Source organism: Conger conger, chromosome 1, assembly GCF_963514075.1.
Source record: "Conger conger chromosome 1, fConCon1.1, whole genome shotgun sequence".
Lineage (NCBI taxonomy): Eukaryota > Metazoa > Chordata > Actinopteri > Anguilliformes > Congridae > Conger > Conger conger.
In genome coordinates this window covers 89,114,376-89,137,738 of record NC_083760.1, presented here as the reverse complement: position 1 = coordinate 89,137,738, position 23,363 = coordinate 89,114,376, and the positions used below count along the sequence as shown (strand labels likewise).

Here is a 23,363-nt window from a genome sequence, read left to right as displayed (position 1 = left end):
ACACACAATGCCGCACACACACAATGCCGCACACACACACTGCCGCACACACACACTGCCGCACACACACACTGCCGCACACACACACTGCCGCACACACACACACTGTCCCACACACACACACACACACACACACAGAGGCACACACACACACACACACACAGCCCCACACAGCCCCACACAGCCCCACACACACACACACACATCCCCACACACACACACACACAGCCCGACACACACACACACACACACACACACACACAGCCCCCCACACACACACACACACACACACACACACCCCCACCCTCCTTGCTGTATGTCAGCACTACCTTGTTGAGCAGCTCCTTCAGGTCCTCCTGGGTTTTTACGATCTTCTTCCAGTGTTCAATCTGCTCGTCCTTCACGTGCTTCTCCTGCAGCCTGGAAACGCACAGCCGAGCAGTTAGCGCCGTAGCATCCTGCCTTAGCGCCCTAGCATCCAGAGTACGCATGGAGCGTCCGTGCTGTAGTGTGCAGCATAGACTTGAGCTTTAGCAGCACAGTGTGTAGTGTTAGCCTTGTAGTCTGGAGCGTTAGGGCCATAGCCTGGTGCATTAGCGCCCTAGCCTACAGCGTTAGCCTTGTAGTGAGGATCGCTATAGCCCCATAGCATGGGGTACCACAGCCAGAGCATTAGCTTCGTAGCATGTAGCCCCATAGGATGTAGCAGTAGCCACGTAGCATGTAGCCCCATAGCATGTAGCAGCAGTCACGTAGCATGCAGCGCCATGGCCTGGAGCATTAGCGCCGTAGCATGTAGCCCCGTAGCATGTAGCCTTAGCCTCGTAGCCCAGAAGAGTTATCCTTGTAGCATTAGTGCCGTAGCCTGTAGCGTTAGCCTCATAGCATTAGCACCGTAGCCTGTAGCATTAGCCTCATAGCATTAGCGTCGTAGCCTCGTACCATTAGCCCCGTATGACACAGGCACTTACTGAATCACGACCTCCAGGGCCTGACCCAGAGACACAGGCTTGTTGTTGAGGAAGTTGAAGTCGAGTTGGTGGCTCAGGTACGACGTGGCCTCCAGGAGCCGGTTGAACTCCTGCTCCACCATCTCGTCCTTCTCCTTGGGCACCTGAACGCGCCGTTTCATAAAAACAAATAAATAAATACAGATACATACAAGATAAAAACACATGGACATTACAACACGGCCAGTGAATCTACCCTGAAAATCATTCCCTCTCCTCTTTCCTCTCCCTCTTCCAGCTAACCTTTCCACCTCTCCCTCCTTCCAAAGCCACCGTTTCCCCTCTTTAGCTCTCTTAATTTCCCTCTTTACCTTCCCCTCGCCCTCATTCCATCCCTTCTTCCTCCTTCAAACCAGCTGTTGTGTTCCTCGGCAGACAGCCAAGTGAGTGCGTGCACGACTATTGCGATCACAATGCGGCCATTAACCGTTTCAGTGCCAAGCCCAATTATCAAGGGGCTCCAGCCAATGCCTTGGGGCTTTGGTTGAGGAAAGCTTAGCAGGGTTTTAATGAGGACTCAGAACAATATTAGAGCACTTATTCTGATTGGTTGAAAAGGAGTAAGGTGCCATATGGCACTCTTGGGATTTCACAGTAGTTACAAAAAGGGTTGGGATTTTACTGTAGTTACAGAAAGGGTTGGGATGGATTTTACAGTAGGCACAAAAAAGGTTTGGATTTTACTGTAGTTACAGAAAGAGTTGGGATTGATTTTACAGTAGTCACAGAAAGGGTTGGGATATTACAATAGTTACAGAAAGGGTTAACCGTAAACCCAATCCTAGGCTGCTTTGAGTGAGGGTAAGACCAGAGAACTACTTCATTCCAGCAAGTAGAGCCCTTCTTCCAATTAGCCGCCAGCAGGATTGAAAAATAAAAATATACTTTGTTGCTGTTTTAATACATTTATTCGGCCAAGTGTTGGAGCGAGTCTGTATTTAGCCATCAAAGTGAAGAGCACTGCTCACAGACAGCTGAGAATAGATAATGAAGGCTTTGTGTTTACACAGGTAGCTGTTATTAAACAACAATCACCTCTAACCACAGAGAGATCAGAGGCACACCTGTCTATGATGCATCAATAACTTATGCCCGCTTCAACACAAAAACACACACTCCTATTTATAGAGTTAATTCTCTTCGTTGTGTTTTTTTTTTTTTTTAATGTGTATGTGATGCTGAGTATTCTCATGATAAACTCGTACGTGATAAAGATCACGTATCTCTCCTGATTATGAAGGGCAACGGCATATTTATTAGCAAACACAATAATGATATTAAAGAAAGAAAAAAAAAGAATACGTACACTTGTACACCGTTCACCCTTGGGTCAGGATTTCCCGATGGGAGGAGAGAGAAGGAGAGAGAGAGGGGGGGAGGGAGAGAGAGAGAGGGAGAGAGAGAGAGAGAGAGAGAGAGAGAGAGGGAGAGAGAGAATTAAAACAAAGAGAAAACTCGGTGAACAGAAGCGAATGAGCACCAGTGGGCTCACACACACATAAAGGCCGTTATTCGCGGCTGTAATTAGTGATTGGGGCACAGCAGGAAGGGGCTGAAGAGGGCTCTCCCCCTGTCCGGGGTAATTGGGGGCAGATAATGACCCTAAACAACCCCGAACTAGGAGAGGGGTGGGGGGGAGGGGGTCACAGGAGGACTCCCAACAACACTGCCACATTTCTACACCAATGCATCTGCACCTGTCCCAATGCACCCTGGGAATTTAACTCATGTTGCGCTGCAGTACGGCTGCAAGCGAGTCTCAGTCATTTGTCAGTGAGGTCGTAGGCATGTCGTGATCATGTTGCAGAAAGGTTGTGATGAGGTTGCAGTAAGGTTGCGGTCAGGTGGTGATGAGGCTGTGGTCAGGGTGCAGTAAGGTAGTGGTCAGGTTGCAGTAAGGTTGTGGACAGGTTGCAGTAAGGTTCTGGTCAGGTTGCAGTAAGGTTATGATGAGGTTGCAGTAAGTTTTTGGTCGCGTTGTCATGAGGTTGCAGTAAGATTGTGGTCAGGTTGCAGTAAGGTTGTGGCCAGGTTGGAGTGAGGTCTTGTTCATGTTGTGGTCAGGTTGTAGTAAGGTTAGGATGAGGTTGCAGTAAGGTTTTGTTCAGGCTGCAATGAGGATGCAGTAAGGTTGTGGTCAGGTAGCAGTAAGGTTGTGATGAGGTTGCAGTAAGGTTGCGGTCAGGTGGTGATGAGGTTGTGGTCAGGTTGCAGTAAGGTTATGATGAGGTTGCAGTAAGTTTTTGGTCGTGTTGTGATGAAGTTGCGGTATGGTTGTGGTCGTGTTGCGTCCCTGTGATCGCAGGTTACTCACAGCTTGTCCGTTGGCCTCGTACAGAGGGCACTTCTGTTTGATTTTGGCCAGCTCCATGTTCACCTGCTTACTGACCACCGCCATGGGGTTTCCACCTGTCAATCATCCGAAACGCACGTCAGACACTCCACACATTCCAGACAAAATGGCGTTAAAGAGGCTGAGTGATAATGCAGAGTGTGTGCTTCAGAGCTGAAATCCCTGATGCTCTCACTCACACTCTCACTCTCACTCTCACTCTCACTCTCACTCTCACTCTCACTCTCACTCTCACTCTCACTCTCACTCTCACTCACACTCACACTCACACTCACACTCACTCTCACTCTCACTCTCACTCTCACTCTCACTCTCACTCTCACTCTCACTCTCACTCTCACTCTCACTCTCACTCACACTCACACTCACACTCACACTCACACTCACACACTGACACATACACATACACAGTATAAAACCCACAGGACTGAGCACAAGCCAAACTCAATGTGCTGGGCGCTCACTGCCACCTGCTGGTGAGCAGAGAAACTGCAGCATATCTACGGCTGAACTGCCGAATTGACAGAGGAGACCGATTACATTACATTACATTACATGTAATTTGGCTGACGTTTTTATCCACAGCGACTTACAGTTGATTACGCACAAGCAGGAGACAATCTTCCCTTGCTGCCTTGCTCAAGGGCCCAACGGCTGTGCGGATCTCATTGTGGCTACACTGGGGATCGAACCACCAACCATGCGGGTCCCAGTCATGCACCTTAACCACTACGCTACAGGCTGCCGATAACCACCGCAACAGACGCTCTCCAAGAAAAAGGGGGCTCTAACAGACCGCAGTAAACTATTTTTGCAGAGTAGGTTTTTTGGAATGCTCTCTCAACATTCTATGTCAGCATTCTAGAACTCTCCAGTAGTGACTGTGACATCAGCGTTAGTGACCGCCCACCTCATCTTATCTATACTGGCAAGGCTATTTTTGTTTTTGAGAAAGTATAGCTTGTGTGTGTGTGTTTGTGTGTATATATATATGCATGTGTGCATGCGTGTGTGCCTGCATGTGTGTGTGCGCGTGTGTACATTTGCCAGCATGCGTGTGTTTGTGTGTGTGTGTGCGCGCATGTCCGTGAGCGTGTGTGTGTGTGTCTGTGAGTGCGTGTCTGTGTGTGAGTGCGTGTCTGTGTGTGAGTGCATGTCTGTGAGTGAGTGAGTGAGTGAGTGAGTGAGTGAGTGAGTGAGTGAGTGAGTGAGTGAGTGAGTGAGTGAGTGAGTGAGTGAGTGAGTGTGTGTGTGTGTGTGTGTGTGTGTGAGTGAGTGAGTGAGTGAGTGAGTGAGTGAGTGAGTGAGTGAGTGAGTGAGTGAGTGAGTGAGTGAGGGGAGTGGGGGGGGGGGGGATCCTCACCCAGTCCAGTCACCACCATGGCACCCAGGTCTGCTACATAGTTCCCCTTCCGGAAGGTGGCCACCCTGCCTCCCACACGGTCCTGCAGGAACACACACGTTACTCTGGGGTCAGGGGTCGGGGGTCAGGGGTCAGGGGTCAGGGGTCGGGGCGTTACCCACCCTGGCCTCCAGCACGGTCACATCCATCCCAAAGCTCTGCAACTGCCGAGCGGCAGCCAATCCAGAAACCCCCCCTCCAATGATGATCACCTTCCCCGTCTTCTTCGCTGTGAGCGAGAGAGAGGGAGAGGGAGAGGGAGAGGGAGAGGGAGAGGGAGGGAGAGAGAGAGAGGGAGAGAGAGATGTAGGGGGAGAGGGAGAGGGAGAGAGAGAGGGAGAGGGAGGGAGAGAGACAGAGAAGGAGAAATAGGGAGGGAGAGAGAGATGTAGGGGGAGAGAAGGAGAGAGAGAGGGAGAGGGAGAGAGGGATAGGTAGAGGGAGAGAGAGAGGGAGAGGGAGAGAGGGAGAGAGAAGAGAAGGAGAAATAGGGAGGGAGAGAGATGTAGGGGGGAGAGAAGGAGAGAGGGAAAGGAGAGAGAGAGAGGGAGAGGAGAGAGAGAGAGAAAGAGGGATGTATAATATAATGTATAATGTAGCACAATCCTTCATGACAAGCACAGCCATTTCTGACATATTGGGCAGGTTTCTCAGACATGGATTAAGCCTCGCCCAAGATTGAAAACTTTTAGTTTTCATTTTGTCTGAGACGAGGCTTAATCCCTGTCTGGGAAAGCAGCTCAATGTGGCTTAAAGCTGGACGGTTACACACAGGAGACCCCAGGACCGGGGGCGCTGAACGCGACACGCAGGTGCAGTACCCCTGCAGGCCTGTATGAGGCGCTACTGTGCGGGCAGCGAGACTCACTGGGTAAGGGCTTGACTCTCTTGTAGACGCCGAAGTTGATGAGGCCGTGCCTCTCCAGGTAACTGTGTATCCTGTGGACCAGGACTGCGTCACCTGACAAGGACAACAACCAATCAGAGCCAACCGAGAGCACATCACAAGAGCACCTGGGGAAACGGTTTGTGCGGTTTTAGAACGACTGTGTGGGCATTAATTCCCCTACTAGTGTCTACGAGAAGACAGAAGGGAACAGACGGCTAGCTGGGCATCCAAACGGACGGTCGGACAGGGACAGACAGACGGGCGACAGACAGGCAGACAGACAGGCGACAGACAGGCAGACAGACAGCATATCACCCACCAACACCCAGGGTGGACTCACTGTTGTAGGGGCTCTCCAGTTGCTGGGCTGTGGCCTCGAAGGTGAGCTGGACTTTGGGGTTATCGAGCCAGAGCTGGAGCTGTGACAGAGAGAGACACCTGGGGTCAGCCACGTGTACTGCACATGCTAACGTAGCATTCTCTATTCTATCAGTTACACACACTGTACATGCTAATGTAGCATTCTCTGTTCTACTAGTCGCATACACTGTACATGCTAATGTAGCATTCTCTATTCTACTAGTCACATACACTGTACATGCTAATGTAGCATTCTCTATTCTATCAGTTACACATACTGTACATGCTAATGTAGCATTCTCTATTCTACTAGTCACATACACTGTACATGCTAATGTAGCATTCTCTATTCTACTAGTCACATACACTGTTCATGCTAATGTAGCATTCTCTATTCTACTAGTCACATACACTGTTCATGCTAATGTAGCATTCTCTATTCTATCAGTTACACAATGTACATGCTAATGAAGCATTCTCTATTCTACGAGTCACATAAACTGTACATGCTAATGTAGCATTCTCTATTCTATCAGTTACACATACTGTACATTCTAATGTAGCATTCTCTATTCTATCAGTTACACAATGTACATGCTAATGTAGCATTCTCTATTCTACTAGTCACATACACTGTAGATGCTAATGTAGCATTCTCTATTCTACTAGTCACATACACTGTTCATGCTAATGTAGCATTCTCTATTCTATCAGTTACACATACTGTACATGCTAATGTAGCATTCTCTATTCTACTAGTCACATACACTGTACATGCTAATGTAGCATTCTCTATTCTACGAGTCACATACACTGTTCATGCTAATGTAGCATTCTCTATTCTACTAGTCACATACACTGTATATGCTAATGTAGCATTCTCTATTCTATCAGTTACACATAATGTACATGCTAATGTAGCATTCTCTATTCTACTAGTCACATACACTGTACATGCTAATGTAGCATTCTCTATTCTATCAGTTACATATACTGTACATGCTAATGTAGCATTCTCTATTCTACTAGTCACATACACTGTACATGCTGTGTGCGAGTGTGTGTGTGTGTGTGTGTGAGTGTGTGTGTGTGTGTCAGTGCGTGTGTGTGAGTGTGTGTGTGAGTATGCGTGTATGAGGGTGAGTGAGTGAGTGTGTGAGTGAGTGTGTGGGTGAGTGTGTGGGTGAGTGTGTGGGTGAGTGTGTGGGTGAGTGTGTGGGTGAGTGTGTGGGTGAGTGTGTGGGTGAGTGTGTGGGTGAGTGTGTGTGAGTGCGTGCGTGTGTGTCAGTGCGTGTGTGTGAGTGTGTGTGTGAGTATGCGTGTATGTGAGTGAGTGAGTGAGTGAGTGAGTGAGTGAGTGAGTGAGTGAGTGAGTGAGTGAGTGAGTGAGTGAGTGCGTGTGTGTCAGTGTGTGTGAGTGCGTGTGTGTGTGTGTGAGTATGCGTGTATGAGTGTGAGTGAGTGAGTGAGTGAGTGAGTGAGTGAGTGAGAGAGTGAGAGAGAGAGAGAGAGAGAGAGAGAGTGAGAGAGTGAGTGAGTGAGTGAGTGAGTGAGTGAGTGAGTGAGTGAGTGAGTGAGTGAGTGAGTGAGAGTGAGAGAGTACTGACCGTGCGGTTGCGGATGTACAGGAACACTTTTTGGGTTTGCTGGGGGCCGCTGATGATGTCAGGGAAGCAGGCTGCCTCCTGTGAGGTCATACGGTCATGGGGGAGGCGGCTCTGGAAGGCCGCGCCCTCTACCCCTGCAGACGGACAGAGAGATATGAGCGCGCACACACACACACACACACACACACACACACACACACCACACACCACACACCACACACATGCACACATGCACACGCACAAGCACGCACACCACACACACGCACGCACGCACGCATGCACACACACACGCACACACACGCACGCAAACGCACGCACACGCTCGCACACCACACACACGCACGCATGCACACATACACGCACGCATGCACACACACACGCACACACACGCACGCAAACGCACGCACACGCTCGCACACCACACACACGCACGCATGCACACATACACGCACGCATGCACACACGCACGCATGCACACACACACGCACACACACGCACGCAAACGCACGCACACGCTCGCACACGCACACGTACGCATGCACACGCACGCAAACGCACGCACACGCACGCACACACGCACACACGCACGCACGCACGCACACACACGCACACACACGCGCGCACACATACAGTCCCTCAGACACGCACGCACACGCACGCACAGATAGGACTCTCTAACACAAGTTTTAATCAGCCATTCATGTGTCAGCAACTAAATGCATTAAAGCATGCAGACATGGTGGTCCAGATGTTCAGCTGTTTTTCAGACCAAATGGCAAAATGGGGAAGAAATGTGATCTAGGTGACTTTGACCGTGGAATGATTGTTGGCGCCCAACAGAGTGGTTTGAGTATCACAGAAACTACTGATCTCCTGGGATTTTCAAGCACAATAGCATCTAGAGTTTACAGAGAATGGTGCACAAAACAAACAAAAAAATCCAGTAAACGGCAGTTCTGCAGGCAAAAATGCCTTTAATGAGAGAGGTCAGAGGAGAAGGGCCAGACTGGTCAAAGCTGACAGGAAAGTGACAGTGATAACCACACATTACAACAGTGGTATGCAGAAGAGCATCTGTGAACACACACCGCACCATAACTAAGTGCATGAGGCTATAGCAGCAGAAGACCAATAGATAAATCCAATAAGTCCAATAAAGTCCAATAAATACCTACAACTCGGACCAATGACCAGTCAGCAATGATTCACTAAGTAATTATTGTATTTACCGGTTATTATTTACCCAGAATTTCGTGGAGGCGGCATAAAATTTGATCCAAGCAGCCACCTGAAGTGTCAAATTTAGATACATATATGAATATATCATATTCACACTCAGGTACACTCATCACCATAACCTGTGCAACGTCTGGACAACGGCACACTCCTCCAGAACACACAACGACACACCTCACACCCAGGCCACAAGACCAGCTGAGACATGAGTCAGCAAAGACGCATCATGCGTCAGCAAAGGCAAGGTCGAGATTTAACGCAGTAGTATCAGACCCAGTCTGAACAGATACCAGACCATGGGGCCCATCCACACACTGGAGCAGAGCCTTAACAGATACCAGACCATGGGGCCCATCCACACACTGGAGCAGAGCCTTAAGATACTAGACCATGGGGCCCATCCACACACTGGAGCAGAGCCTTAAGACACTAGACCATGGGGCCCATCCACACACTGGAGCAGAGCCTTAAGATACTAGACCATGGGGCCCATCCACACACTGGAGCAGAGCCTTAACAGATACCAGACCATGGGGCCCATCCATACACTGGAACCGAGCCTTAAGATACTAGACCATGGGACCCATCCACACACTGGAGCAGAGCCTTAACAGATACCAGACCATGGGGCCCATCCACACACTGGAGCAGAGCCTTAACAGATACCAGACCATGGGGCCCATCCATACACTGGAGCAGAGCCTTAACAGATATCAAGACCATGGGGACCCAACCACACACTGGAGCAGAGCCTTAACAGATACCAGACCATGGGGCCCATCCATACACTGGAACCGAGCCTTAAGATACTAGACCATGGGGCCCATCCACACACTGGAGCAGAGCCTTAAGATACTAGACCATGGGGCCCATCCACACACTGGAGCAGAGCCTTAACAGATACCAGACCATGGGGCCCATCCACACACTGGAGCAGAGCCTTAAGATACTAGACCATGGGGCCCATCCACACAATGGAGCAGAGCCTTAAGATACTAGACCATGGGGCCCATCCACACACTGGAGCAGAGCCTTAACAGATACCAGACCATGAGACAGTTTGTGGAGGAGCCGCCCTCAATCTCCGGTTCCAAATTTCGCAACATGGCGGCGCCCAAAAAAATTCCCTTCTGAGGTTTCTAAGCGCTTTTCACCGGCCCACGGAGAGTCCATGGATGGCGTCACAGACACCAGGGTCCACATTATGTCTACAGTCCGTGGTTTAAACAGGATGAGCCCTGCAGCAGCCCACGCCCAGACATTTTCCGATTACACAGAGGAAAATGTCAGGAGACTTCCAGTCAGAGGGAACGCCGGGAGCATCGGGAAGACCGGGAACGTGGGGAACGTAGGGAAGGCGCCAGGCTCACCCGAGGGCTCCTCCGGCTCGCTGTCGTTCTCCTCCTCCACGGGCGGGGCGGGGGGCGGGGGGACCTGCTTCCTCTCCTTCTCCGCCTTGGCGTTCCTCTCCTCCTCCGAGTAGTACTCGTCCTCCGACAGATTGGCAAGGCTCTCATCCATCTCGCGGTACTCCACCTGCAACAGGAAGCACAATAAACGCTCCATTAAAACCGCGCCCTGGCCAGCCGGAGGTGCAATAAACGCTCTATTAAAACCGCGCCCTGGCCAGCAGGAAGAACAATAAACGCTCCATTAAAACCACGCCATGGCCAGCAGGAGGTGCAATTCAGCCGCTCTATCAGTGACGTACTTTTGTCGGTAAACATCGTACTTTTGCGATGCACTGCATTACAAGGCATTTAGCAGACGCTCTTATCCAAAGCGACGTACAATGAAGTGCAGATCGAACACAGGAACAAGTGTGAAGAGGACCCGAGAGGACAGTACGGTTCCGAGTCCTAGTGTGACCATACAGATACAATCGGAACCCTTGAAGAATACATCAACTTCCAAACTAGCGTACCACGATCGGCAGCTAGAATACCCCGAGTACAGCAGTACAATAGCTAATTACATGCAGGTGTATTCATTTGCATTCGTAAAGGTGTGTGGGCGTGCATACGTGCCAGTGTGTGCGCGCGAGTGTGTTTGCGTGTGTGTCCCCGACCGTGTGTTTGCAAGAGCTCGTATGTGTGCACGCGAGTGTATATAAGCATGTGTGCGGGGCAGACCTGGGTCAAATACGCAATTGTTTTGGATTCAACTACTTCTACACACTCTACTGAGCTCGTCTGGTGCACTGGAACCTATGAAATACTCCCAAGATCAAATCGAGCACAGTAAAGTATTTGAATCCAAAACGAACACCGTTTCAACACGGCCAGCAGTGTAGTAGCATAACTGTTTAACTGGACTACACTACAGCCGGTAACGTTCAGTAACCGGAATTGTAAATCTTTAATTTATTTATTTATTATTATTTTTTTTTTTTTTTTTTTAATTCCACCGCTTGTCTACCCTTGCTCTATTGCGGGGAGAAGGCAGAAAGGAGGCACAGAGGAGGCGCGGGGGGGGTAAGGCACGAGAGATTTAGGGTGTTTACTTTCGCTCTCTTGCGGCGGCTGGTGCGCCGGACCTCGGCGGTGTCCGCGTCCAGCCCCCCCGGCCCCGGGGGGTGGGGGTGAGGCAGAGGGGGCCCCCCCGGCTCCCCGCTGGGGGAGGCGCGCTCCTTCTTCTTCAGGGAGCGGTCGATGGGGACCCCGCCCTCCGAGGGAGGGGGGACGGAGCCGGGGGCCCCGCCCGGCTGGACCGAGGGCGGGGCCTCGGGGGCCCGATCCGGCCCGGCACCCCCCGGCGCGGAGGAGGAGGAAGAGGAAGACGAGGAGCCGGGGTCCGACTTCTTACTGGACGACAGCATCATGGAGGAAGACAGGGGTCTCTCCTGGGGGGAGGCGACGGGGGCATACAGGGGATGATGAAGACACCAAAACAAAAAAACGAAAACAGATACTCAAGAAATGTTTTTTTATATATATATATATATATATATATATATATATATATATATATATATATATATATATATGAATGGAAAAAGGAGAAAGTTCGAGAAAGTTCTATTAGAAAGTTAAAATGACAGGCGTATCACTTGCACAAAACATAAATTTAAAAGAATACATAAAATGACATAACAGACATAATAGATTAGATATTGTAGCCTGGCGTGGGAAGCGCTTGGATAAGTGTCAGGATTTCGACCACTGAAATAATAATAAAAAAAACTTTACTAGTTCCTTGCGGCGATTCCTGATTCGTTCATTCAAAAGCGCCGCATGCATAAGTGAAGAGGCGGTGTATTAACTACGATGACAATAGAACGTCCATTCTCAACCCAAGACTTTCGACCAGAGCATCTGGTGCTAACGGAACCCCCCATTTTAATGAGATGATATTTAATCTAAAAGGATGATGCACATAAAAAGATAAGCTTGTCTTTCATGCATTAGCGGTTTTCCAGTCAAATTACGTCAAAACATTTGCACATTTAGTTCGCCTGCCAAAAAAAGACTGTACTTAAAAAAAAAAAAAAAAAGTCGAATTTCTCCCTTCATCAACAACATGCAAAAGGGATGGAATTATGTTTTACATTCCATCCTCCACAATTTCATACACATAGAGCTAATTCCCACTTCGATATGCAAAAAATGGACGCAAATACGTATTTGCCTGTATAGCAAGATGCACCTGCCACCACCGTGGCGAATTAAACGTAACACACAGATGCAATGCGCGATGCGTATTTTAAATGTGGAAAATGATGACACGAGTAGGATAACTTCACAGCATAACAACCTTTTCTTGTTTTATCCATTTGTCCGAGCACCTGGTAATATCCATTCAATCACTGAGAGATAAAAGACAGAATGAAAGGCATAGTCAGGAACACAGAGAGGAATCAAACAATGGGGCTTTAACAAATTAGCTTCAGTGCTATGGCTAGCTCCCATATAGTTCCCGATATCGGAGGTAATTTTCTACGATTTTCCTTGCAGTGCATCCAACACAATTATGCGTACATTTTAAAAGCTTTAGGCAAGCAAAACCGTAACTGGATGTGTTATATAAATACACATCGGAACCCTAGCCGTTATTCTGTCGCTTTCATAAAAAATAGAAGAAGAAAAAACATGTCTGACCCAGTGCTATCCTAACCCCGGTAGCAAAACAGCCAGCGAAATGATTCCTTTATGTGCTAACGTTAGTATACAGCTTTCTACACAATCGTTAACGTTTTACCAACGTTTTTTATACGGGAGAAACCAGCAAAACCAAGTGTAAGATTGAGAACACACACCTAGCTTTTAGCATGACAAAATGTACCATTTCTAAAACGCATGACAATGAACGGCTAGCTAGCTAGCGTGGCTAACTGCACCACCATTGAATAACACATGTTTGTAAGCTAACGTTAACTAGCTAGATGCCGGACACAGCCATAGTCGTGGCTAAACTGCATTCGCTGGTCATCGTGACTCTATTGCACGTCTTGACGAAATTCTATATCAGTTTTATTTTTAAAATCTTGTATTTTCGAAAGTAAAACCGCTTACCCGTAGGAACCCCGTAGTTATCGAATAGCACAAAGGCAACCTCGCACTCGTTCCTCCCAAACGTAGAATTCCGCCCACTACGTCATCCTATTGGCTAGAATGGGAATCACTGAGACCATCTCGATAATATGATTGGTCAGAAAATCTTGTCAGTTTGAGACACAGAGAGCTCTTCGCCAAATGGAGTTGCGCGTACTCCAGAGCTTGTCGCGCGTTCATGAGTAGAACAGGATGAAGTTAATTTTCATTGATCGATACTAGGTGATGTAGGTAGCATACTAATGAAAGTTATGGTGCCATCCATGTCAGAAAACTCAATTTCCTTAAATGAACACAAACTCTTAATATGCGTACATGACTGATTATCAAATAAAGCACAGTGTCCGAAGGTAGCTACAAAATTCTAATTCTAATTGCTTTATTGGCATGACACGCACATGTAGCCAAAGCATACATAGACATGATATGCAGAATAGTGTTAGAATAGCCAAATAATGACGATAAATGTAACCATATATTACAAAAATAACAATAATAAATCAATAAATAAGTACATGTTTTTGTGGGTGGTCACTCACTGCCCTTCATGTTAGTTGCCTAAATGAAATAATTCGTGATTAGGCATACTTTCTTAAAATATACTTTTCTAATTTGTAAGTAGTTCGTGCACGTGAGGAGGGAGTTCATCTCTGTTTCTACCTCTCCTGCCCTCTCCAGTGGCCACATCACGAATTGATCAGACAACTAATGGCAAATAGGTGTGGAGCTTCCAAACCTTGACGTCACCATCCGAACAGGGTTTCAGGAAGTGGGGATGGCTCAGAAAGATACACCCGACAGGTGAGGCAGCTCAGGTAAGCTGAGGGTTTTGTTCGAAAAACTCCTTGTTTATTTTCGAATTCAAACTACACCTACTTCTCACATAACGTTGTTTGTTATTCAGGTTTTTAATCGATCACCCAGAGTGTTGGCAAATTTGACTAAACTAAGTAAGAGTTTGTTTGCTTTTAGACACTAAATTATATCGTAAGTTTTTAAGAAAAAAAAGAATGTGTTCCGTGTTTCTCACGGAAAGCATATTTCATGCGGTATGGTACATTCATGACGACATGAATGCACCAGACCTGAAAAACTGGATCTCTGTTTATTTTTACAAAAAATAAATACTTTAAAATGCAGACCTATAAATAATGTCTTTGGGTGGCTATGGTCTTTCATTCGCCTTAACCTATCCTGGCATTATGCGTTACACGGTTATGATATTGTGGAATTGCATACATTCCATTATTATAATATTTTTATAAACTTATTTGACAAATTCTTTGAAATATTTCTCTTAAGATTGCTTCGTTTTTCTGTGTACATGCGTTGAGTTTAATTCCGCAAAGGAATTCTTTTAAAATGAAGGCTTTTAAAAAACGCACTAACAAAGCGTCTAATAGTTTTTTTCACCAGACAACATTTTAACATTCGCAGAAATGGCAATATCTCATTCGAACCATTATTAAAACGTATCCATTATCTGTGTGCGCCTGGAATGAGACGTGTAGAATTCGTTAATCTTATGCGACAGGCAAATACTGTACAAGGGTGTGTGTTTACGGACAGTTGCCACACGTACCATCTGCCATGTTTACTAGATACAGTGACCGTAAAAGATTACCGTTTTGAACGTTAACTCCAATGCCTTGACCTTTTTTTCTGGCGACTAGCTTTAACCTTGGTGTTTATTGTTGCGTTGGTGAAATTATAGGTATCTAGCCACCAGTCTCAATTTACTGATTTATCGTTACCTTTAAGTTCAGTTCGTGTCAATCATATTTTCTAGTTTTCTGTGCGAGGGGTTGTTCGGTGTAAGGCCTAGGACTAGCTAGCACTAATTGTTCAGATAATTACCTGGGTGAAAATAAAACACGGGCCGGATTTGGATTAAAGGTCCAGATTTGATTGTGGCTACAATACAGTTTACAGTTGATAAGACTGTTTCTCCGTCTGAGCAGGTTTGGCGATCGCACACACACGCGTGTCCCCCAGCAGAAAGCCAGAAAGGCGGTCGGTTGGAAGTGAGCGTTCACCATGAAGGCAGAACCGGCGAGCACGGAGAACCGGCCGGACAACACGGCGTTCACGCAGCAGCGGCTGCCCGCCTGGCAGCCCATGCTGTCCGCCGGCATCGTCATCCCCGGCTTCATCGTCATCGGCCTGGCCTTCATCGGCATCGGGGTCGCCCTCTTCGTCACCTCCCAGAGCATCCAGGTGTTGGAGGTGTGTGTCAGGTGTCAGTGGCTGGGGTGCCAGTGTGGAGACCTGGGCTAAGCCATAACGGGGACTATGATGGTTATGGAAATGGGCTATACTATTACAGTGTGATATTTAGGGTTAGGGAACTGGTCTATACTATATCAGTGTACTATAATGGTTAGGGAACCGGTCGATTCTATAGCAGTGTACTATAATGGTTAGGTCAATTGACTATACCATTAGTGTACTATTTAGGATTCGGGACCTGGTCTATACTATAGCAGTATAATATATAGGTTAGGGAAATGGTCTATAGACAATAGCAGTCAGACATGGGTTCAAATAGTATTTGCTTTGTATTCAAATACTCTTCTGCATTTGATTAAGCTTGCCTGTTGTATTGGGAAAATGAAAGGACCCCAAAGATCCATCTGTTCCTCCTCGCAGACTCAAACACAACAGGCAACAGCACAGAAAAGTATTTTAATCCAAAACATTACTATTTGAACCCTGGTCTCTGAGCATTGTTGTATATTTGTTTGGAACCGGACTACACCGTAGCTGTTAATGTTTAGCGACTGGACTTGTAACTCGGTTTGAATTCCGCTGCTTCTCCACCATCGGACGATGGTGAACATGGTGTACTGCAACTAGGGTTGCCACCCGTCCTGGATTCTCTGGGACTGTCCCGGATTTTTGTTGTCTGTCCTAGAAAAAATAATGAAACGAAATGTCCCGGAATCTAAGTATTTTCGAGTGTTGCATACATTAGTATTGCTGAAATGTAGACAGCGTATCCGGTGTTTGTTCCTAAATGTAATGAAACAAACAGACGTTATTAACCTTCATGAATTTTACACTTTATTTTTGTAATGAAAGAGGAATTGGCACCAAGCACAAGGTAGTTGCGCACTACATTCCTTCAGGCTCACGCGCACGAGAACGATTGACAGTCCGGCTTACTCGGTTTGCCAGCTTCGTATGTGTCCAGGATGTTTACTGGACAGAGGTGGCAACCCTAACTGCAACAAATGAAATGATCTCAAATGTGTAAACCCTGCCCCAAGAAAAGACTATGCGCTGTGTTGTGTAGCTGTGAAAAGGAGCTTCTGCTAAACGACTCAACGTAAACGTAACCGGAGACCCCCCGACCCACCCTCGGGGGCAGGTGTGCGTGTCCGTTGGTTGTTAGCCTCGTTAAGTATTAACGAGAGCGGCGTCGTTTCTGCTTGTTCTTCACACAGCGCGATTACACGGGTGTGGAGCGAGACTCCCCCTGCTTCAAGTGCAGCAGCACCGAGACCAAGAACTGCGTCTGCACCATCAACTTCTCCCTCTCCAAACTCTTCGAGGTAAAGAGCGCCGCTCTCATCTCATCTCGACACAGGAGCCCTGCTGGGGGTTGCCAGGAAGGGCTGCCGTGGGGTTGCCAGGTTTGACGGTGGATTTGACATGCCTCTGCCCTGTCTTCGTTTGCTCTGAACTACTCTGACGAGAATCAGATTTTTCCTAGATTCAGGACCCTCCTAAAAGTCTTCCACAGTCATGTGAAAGATTGATCAAATATGAAGGATGTTTGATTGCAGTTATTGTTGCTAAAGGTGCGGCAACCAGCTATTACGATTAAGGGGGAAATACATTTTTCCACAGTTGCGATATGGATGTTTGATAACCTTTTTCATTAAATGCACTGAGGTTCCCTTTGTTTGAAATTAAATTGTCTAAATATCTGAAACCATTTTCTCTCTCTCTCTCTCTCTCTCTCTCTCTCTCTCTCTCTCTCTCTCTCTCTCTCCCTCTCCCTCTCTCGATGACTAAACGGACTGCGCTGTGTTTCTGTGCAGGGCCCGGTGTTCTTTTATTACGGCCTGTCTAACTACTACCAGAACTACCGCCGCTATGCGGTCTCCCGGGACGACAGCCAGCTGTCCGGGGTCCTGGCAAACTTTAAGGTGACTTTCCGGAAACTTCTCCTCTTCCGGCCCGGAGAGTCGTTTACCCCCTCAGTCTTCAGTGTGTATAATTTCATACCACATTCTGGGAGAATACTCTATTCTGATTGGCTGTAAGGTGTGTCTTAAAACAGTTTCACAGTTTAAAACCAGTTTAAAAGTTTCATCGATTTTTCTAATTCGTATGCTGCCTGGCCAGCTAACTAAGCTATCTAACCATATCTAACCAGGTGGCAAGCCTCGTGAACAACTTTGTAAGTAGTTCATGATGGCCCAAAGTATTATCGACCCCTCTTTATATTTGGGGGGGGGGGGGGGTTCTGTGCCTCCATGCTGTGTGTTGACACCGTTTAATGCACCCCTGGCTTATTCCTGGCTAGCACGGGTAGAGAGGTGAACACTGGAGCCTGATTCAGAACCTGACGCCCGTGTCGGTTGTTCCCTGAAGGCTGAGCCGGCATTACAAGTCGGATAACTGCGCTGGGTAAAACCCGGACCTCTCCAAAATGTGGAACATGAACTGCAGTGAAATTAGCTGTTCTGGGTCTTACCATGTAAATAATATTGCTTTGCGATCTGATGCCTGTGCCGGTTGTTCCCCGTTCCCCTGTTCCGCAGACGCCGGATGACTCCTGCTCTCCGTACGAGTTTTCCCAGAATAAGCCCATCGCGCCCTGTGGCTCCATCGCAAACAGCATGTTTAACGGTACCGCTCTCCCAAGACCACCCCGCCCTGGGGAGGCCATGGCACTGTGTGCTCTGCCTCCAGATTTTAATTAAACTTAAAAAGGTACAATCGGTAATTTCGGACTTGTAACGGTTAAGAGAGGAATTGCAGCGACAAGCACACTCAAACCACAACACTGTTTATCCCCTCTCCCTTCTCTGTAAACGCGCTGATGTTGAAACGCCATTTGCCAATTGGCACCAATTTTCAAGCAATGAGCTGGTGTGCCTGTCTGTCAGCTGCATATTTTGAGACCCAAATTGAAGGACTATAAACACAGGCAGAGGGCGAGTCAACATGTCAGTGAGCCTTTTTCCAACGAGAGGAAGGGATTTACACTGGTCTTGTGACAGTGTTTCAACACAAAAATCTTACCTATTGTACCTTTAACTACATTCATTAATGAAGCAGACGGGGGCTGTGTTATGACATTGTGGCAAACCATGGAATATTACAAAAATACCAAAAATTTAGAGTACGGTATGTAGAGATTCAGGATAATTCTGTATAAGTGTGGGGGCTAAACGGCGGTGGCCATCTGCCAATCAGATCCACGATCTCTGACTAACGAGCCTGGCTTGGGAAGGTAAAAATGTCCCTTGGCTTAAACCTGATGTTTTGCTCTCTGCTTGTCCCTGGAAAGACTCCTTCAAGCTGTACCAGGTCGTGAATAGGAGCAGAAACTTGGTCCCATTCGATGGCAAAGGCATCGCCTGGTGGACTGACTACAACATCAAATTCCGCAACCCCTCCAACGGCACCTTAAGAGAGTCCTTTGCCGGTAAGTGACATGTTCCTTGATTTTCCTTATTTTTATAGTTTTTTTTATTTTTTATTTTATTTTTATTTTTTATTTATTTAACTTGGTCTTTCTTTTCTCCAGTCGTATGTGGCTGATACCTCGCTAGACTATAGGCTATTGATGTGTTTATTTAATGTCCCAGAATTGATCAAAAATTTTATCAGTTTGCCGAGCAGGACTTTTTTGTCAAGACCAAATTTTGATTGAATACAGTGTATATATGTATATATATATATATATGTGTGTATATGTATATGTATTTGTGTGTAAACCTTTGACTAGGAAGTCACATTAAAAACCTCTTTTACAAATGAGACCTAGCCAAGACGGGGTCAAATAGCAACATAAAAAGTATATATATCTTTTAGTCTTGGTTGATGCCCTTTGCCCCATCTATCCACTGAACCAATGAACCCCCTTTCTGCAATTCTGCGCAGGCACGGTGAAGCCACCTAACTGGGACCGGCCGGCCTATGAGCTGGACACTGAGGACCCCAGCAACAACGGCTTCCAGAACCAGGACTTCCTGGTTTGGATGAGGGCCGCGGCGCTCCCCGATTTCCGGAAGCTGTATCGACGAATCACAGACGGGGATTACGCCAATGGCCTCCCAGCCGGGAACTACTCCCTGGACATCACCTACAGTATCCTACCGTTACAGTGCAGTTATACACATTTACCCCGCGCCACTTACAGTATCCTACCGTTACAGTGCAGTTATACACATTTGCCCAACGCCACTTACAGTTGATTAGACTAAGCAGGGGCCAATCCCCCCTGGATCAATGTGGGGTTAAGGGCCTTGCTCAAGGGCCCAACACGACTAAACTTATAGTGGCTACACCGGGGCTTAAACCACCAATCTTCCAGTTCCCAGTCAAGCACCTGGTTTGGTTTGGTGCAGGTACCGTCTCGTATGGTGATATAGTGCCTGTGTCTGCTGAAGCTCTCTACCTGCCGCTCTTTGCCCAGATTACAGGGTGGGGGTGGGGGTGGGGCTCGCAGCTGGTCTGACTGGTTTTGCCAGGCACTACAGGTGTGGCTGAGCACACAAAAACACAGAGAGAGAGAGAGAGAGAGAGAGAGAGAGAAGAAGAATGCCATGACCTGGCTTCCTGGCAATATCGGGAGCAGAGTTCTGGCAACAAGTCCCGTTTGCGTTTAACCCTTCACACGTGCTGTGTGACGAGTGCTCTTAAATGAACATTCTAGCGCTAATGCTGTAACGAACACAAACGGCGACGGAAAGCTGTGTTGACCAGACTTATCATCAGCTGAGGTGGGGAGGTAGGAGACTACAGGACCAGTTAAACGGGGGGATTGATTTTTGCGGAGTATTTTTGTAAGCGGTCTAAAACTTCATTGCTTTCAGTCACCGGTTGTGATCGTTGCATCAGGTCGGAACTTCGTAATCGCAAACGTGTGATCTGTTTGGGCAGCCTGTAGACCGGTGACTTCAGGTACATGACTGGGACCTGAGGGTTCACGGTTCAAGCCGTGGGGGGGGATTGAGTTCGAGGTAGGATTTGAACCTCATCCGAAGACTTCTCAGACGAACACGTTAACCCTTTTTGCGAGTCTTTGCTTTCCTGCACTTCACCGTGCTGAGCTAACCCCGCTGCACTTAGTCGAATCAACTGTAAGCCGCTTTGGATAAAAGCTTCAGCTAAATAACAATTTATAATAATAATAATAATAATAATCTCGCTCTCAAGTGGTTAAGAGAGGCCTTTTCGGAAGGGTAGCCAGACCAGACTGGCGACGTGAAAAGCCCTTCCGTCCGTTCTTTCTCATACTTGATGTGTTGGCCCTTGATTCGCCCCCCCCTCCCTCCCAGACTACCCGGTGCTCGATTTCGAAGGCCGGAAGAAGATCGTCATCAGCAACGTCTCCTGGATGGGCGGGAAGAACCGCTTCCTGGGCATCGCCTACCTGGTGATTGGCTCGCTGTGCCTGGTCATGTCCATGGTCATGCTCATCGTGTATGCCAAGTTCAAGTTCCCGGAGGAGGAGCCGTGATACGTCAGGGGACCCGTCTCGGGGGGGGGGGGCGATGCGGCGATGAGCTCATCTGACCATCCCGCCTCAGGGTGGCCCCTCCCCTGGGCTCCTGTGATTGGCTGTTGGGGGGGGTCTGCAATCCCGGAGGTGAATCGGCTGGTGATGCATTGGTGGTTAATGGGGTAAATTCTGACTTTCATCTCCTGTCTGTCTCGTCAGGAGGAACAGGGACCTGAGTGCGTCTTAAGTGCACACACGCAGGCACGTACACATTCACACAGATTCACACACATTCACACACATTCACACACATTCACACACATTCACACACATTCACACACATTCACACACATTCACACACATTCACACACATTCACACACATTCACACACATTCACACACAGACACAAACACATGCAGACGCATGCATACACACACGCACATCCACACACATACACACACGTGCAGACATACACAGACGCGTAGACATACACACACACACACCCACACATCCAGAGCTTTAGCTGTTACAACGAGAGGGAATTTTATTTCAACATACAGCAAAATACTAGTGCTCCTCGAGACATTGAGAGCTTGGAAACTGCATTTCCAGATTAATTAGGAAGAATTCACAGCCATGAATTATGATTAATTGGGCCATTCCACTGTCTATGGGCAGGGACGCGTGCAAATCATGCCTTATGTACAGACTACGGTGTGTCTAAGTTTATTTATTTAAACTGAGAAAATAATCATTTTTAAGTCTTAGTTGTCTGAATATTGCCTGTTTCTGATCGTTGAGTTTTTATCATTTTCCTCCGTTTGCGTTTGTGCTAGGGAGCTATGCTCAGGGAGTCTGTCCTTTTGCATGGCTCTCATTTGGTTTGTAAAGTGCGTTCTGCCCGGACCCAATTCTCCTTTCCAAAGGTGCGGCCTCACTGGAGGACAACGGGCCTGCTCTATGCAGCATACTGGCTGTGTTTTATTTTAAATATAAAATGCAAAATGGACATAGTTTCCTGTGTGTTAATTACTGTTAAACCAGGTCATAAGTTATTTTTTCTATCAGTGCTTTGTGTGGGAAGAAGCCATAACTAGCCTGTTTTCATATAGATACCTGTGTAAAACGTTACTAAACAAACACGAAAGTTTATGGACCGACTGTTGCTTTTTTTAAAATATAGATTTTCAAAGCCATGAAGATGTGGGGTATTTCCAATACATTTGCCACTGTAATAGGGTAGAAGTATGATTTAATTTTTATTTAATTTTAAGTGAATATTTGAGCTACAGCATTTACGAGCTGTGTGTGGTATTTCCTTGGGTTCTGTGGGTGATGTAGCATTTTTGTTTCCTCCAATAGAATATTTTTCTACAAAAAGGCATTGTGCGTTCATGGTGTAATTGTCTCAGGAAAGTTTCTGTAATTGTCCCTACTGGTTCTACTGTCCTTATTTTAATGTACATTTCGGTTTTGTCATCACCTCTATCCTTTTATATTTTGATTTGTTTTTCTAAGTTTTGTGATTTTACTGTGTTTAAATTGTACAATAAATGCTAACTTGAAGGATTGAAGACATCAAGTGCTACATTTTCTTTTTTGTGCGGCTGTTTATTTATTTATTGTTTCATTTAACTCCAGCCCAGGAGAGGGCGCTGTGTCTGCAGGTTTAACTCCAGTCCTGAAGGGCTGCAGTGGCTGCAGGTTTAACTCCAGTCCTGGAGGGGGCGCTGTGTCTGCAGGTTTAACTGAAGTCCTGGAGGTTTCTATCGGTTTCCAAGTTGTAGGACTACATCCTTGTTTGTTGTTGTCGTCTTTGCATGTTTATTTCCAGCTAGATGGGCTGGCCAATAATCATGAGTAATTTCACACCAAGTTACAGCTAGTGGTTTCAGCTCATGCATTTGACGCATGAGTTCATCCTTGTGAGGGCACTGAGCTTGGGTTACAGAATTGCCTTATAAAGACATGCAAGAGGAATCATTTGACTTGAAATAGCTCAGTGTAGGAGTAGTCTTGTACACTGGGATGCAAGTGGTGCTCCACTACACTGCAGGCATTTTTCTTGGCTTGGGAAGAGAGCCTTGGTGCTTCTAAGCATGCTCTCTCCTGTGCTTAATAAGTCTCTTATTTTGCAACGCTTATACAAGGAGATAAAAAAACAATCTGCGATCTCTGTTCAAAACTGTTGCTGAACCAATGAGTATTCATGCAGCAACCAATTCTCAAATCCCAGCTTCTTGCAGCAGTAATGACATTTACATTCAAAGCG

General features: G+C 47.1%; 2 protein-coding genes across 6 annotated transcripts in view; one reads left to right on the top strand and one right to left on the bottom strand.

Moving 5' to 3' along the window:
* The window catches only part of kdm1a (lysine (K)-specific demethylase 1a), a 22,546-nt gene extending 9,057 nt beyond the window's left edge, over positions 1-13,489 (bottom strand). Inside the window, exons 1-13 of one of the 3 annotated variants that reach the window (XM_061244586.1) lie at positions 13,369-13,489; positions 12,611-12,662; positions 11,361-11,699; positions 10,228-10,396; positions 7,622-7,755; positions 5,995-6,073; positions 5,634-5,726; positions 4,888-4,994; positions 4,727-4,808; positions 3,325-3,419; positions 2,317-2,334; positions 972-1,114; positions 330-420 (exon numbers count right to left, since the gene is read on the bottom strand). In XM_061244586.1, the coding sequence (XP_061100570.1) occupies positions 330-420; positions 972-1,114; positions 2,317-2,334; positions 3,325-3,419; positions 4,727-4,808; positions 4,888-4,994; positions 5,634-5,726; positions 5,995-6,073; positions 7,622-7,755; positions 10,228-10,396; positions 11,361-11,699; positions 12,611-12,655 (1,395 nt within the window). In that variant the 5' untranslated portion in view covers positions 12,656-12,662; positions 13,369-13,489. Of the gene's footprint in view, positions 1-329; positions 421-971; positions 1,115-2,316; positions 2,335-3,324; positions 3,420-4,726; positions 4,809-4,887; positions 4,995-5,633; positions 5,727-5,994; positions 6,074-7,621; positions 7,756-10,227; positions 10,397-11,360; positions 11,700-12,610; positions 12,663-13,112; positions 13,309-13,368 lie in introns of those variants that run through there. The other 2 variants (XM_061244576.1, XM_061244595.1) reach the window with 2 other exon arrangements.
* Positions 13,490-14,085: 596 nt separating this feature from the next.
* tmem30b (transmembrane protein 30B) lies at positions 14,086-22,669 on the top strand. Of its 3 annotated transcripts, none has more exons than XM_061244616.1 (8): positions 14,086-14,208; positions 15,369-15,633; positions 16,854-16,961; positions 17,454-17,561; positions 18,180-18,267; positions 18,932-19,069; positions 19,528-19,734; positions 20,928-22,669. In XM_061244616.1, the coding sequence occupies exons 2-8, from the start codon at positions 15,445-15,447 to the stop codon at positions 21,107-21,109; spliced, it is 1,020 nt and encodes a 339-aa protein (XP_061100600.1). In that variant the 5' UTR covers positions 14,086-14,208; positions 15,369-15,444; the 3' UTR covers positions 21,110-22,669. The 3 variants fall into 3 exon arrangements, with proteins under 3 accessions (XP_061100600.1, XP_061100593.1, XP_061100610.1); XM_061244609.1 differs by having other exon boundaries at positions 14,086-14,222; XM_061244626.1 differs by lacking the exon at positions 14,086-14,208 and adding an exon at positions 14,244-14,357.
* Positions 22,670-23,363: the final 694 nt, after the last annotated feature.

Bases quoted from the DNA above. Each gene is read 5' to 3' on its own strand.
- tmem30b (XM_061244616.1), top strand. From the start codon at position 15,445: ATGAAGGCAGAACCGGCGAGCACGGAGAACCGGCCGGACAACACGGCG. The intron at 17,562-18,179 runs GTGACTTTCCGG...CCTGTTCCGCAG, and splicing joins GGGTCCTGGCAAACTTTAAG to ACGCCGGATGACTCCTGCTC. The intron at 19,070-19,527 runs GTAAGTGACATG...AATTCTGCGCAG, and splicing joins CTTAAGAGAGTCCTTTGCCG to GCACGGTGAAGCCACCTAAC.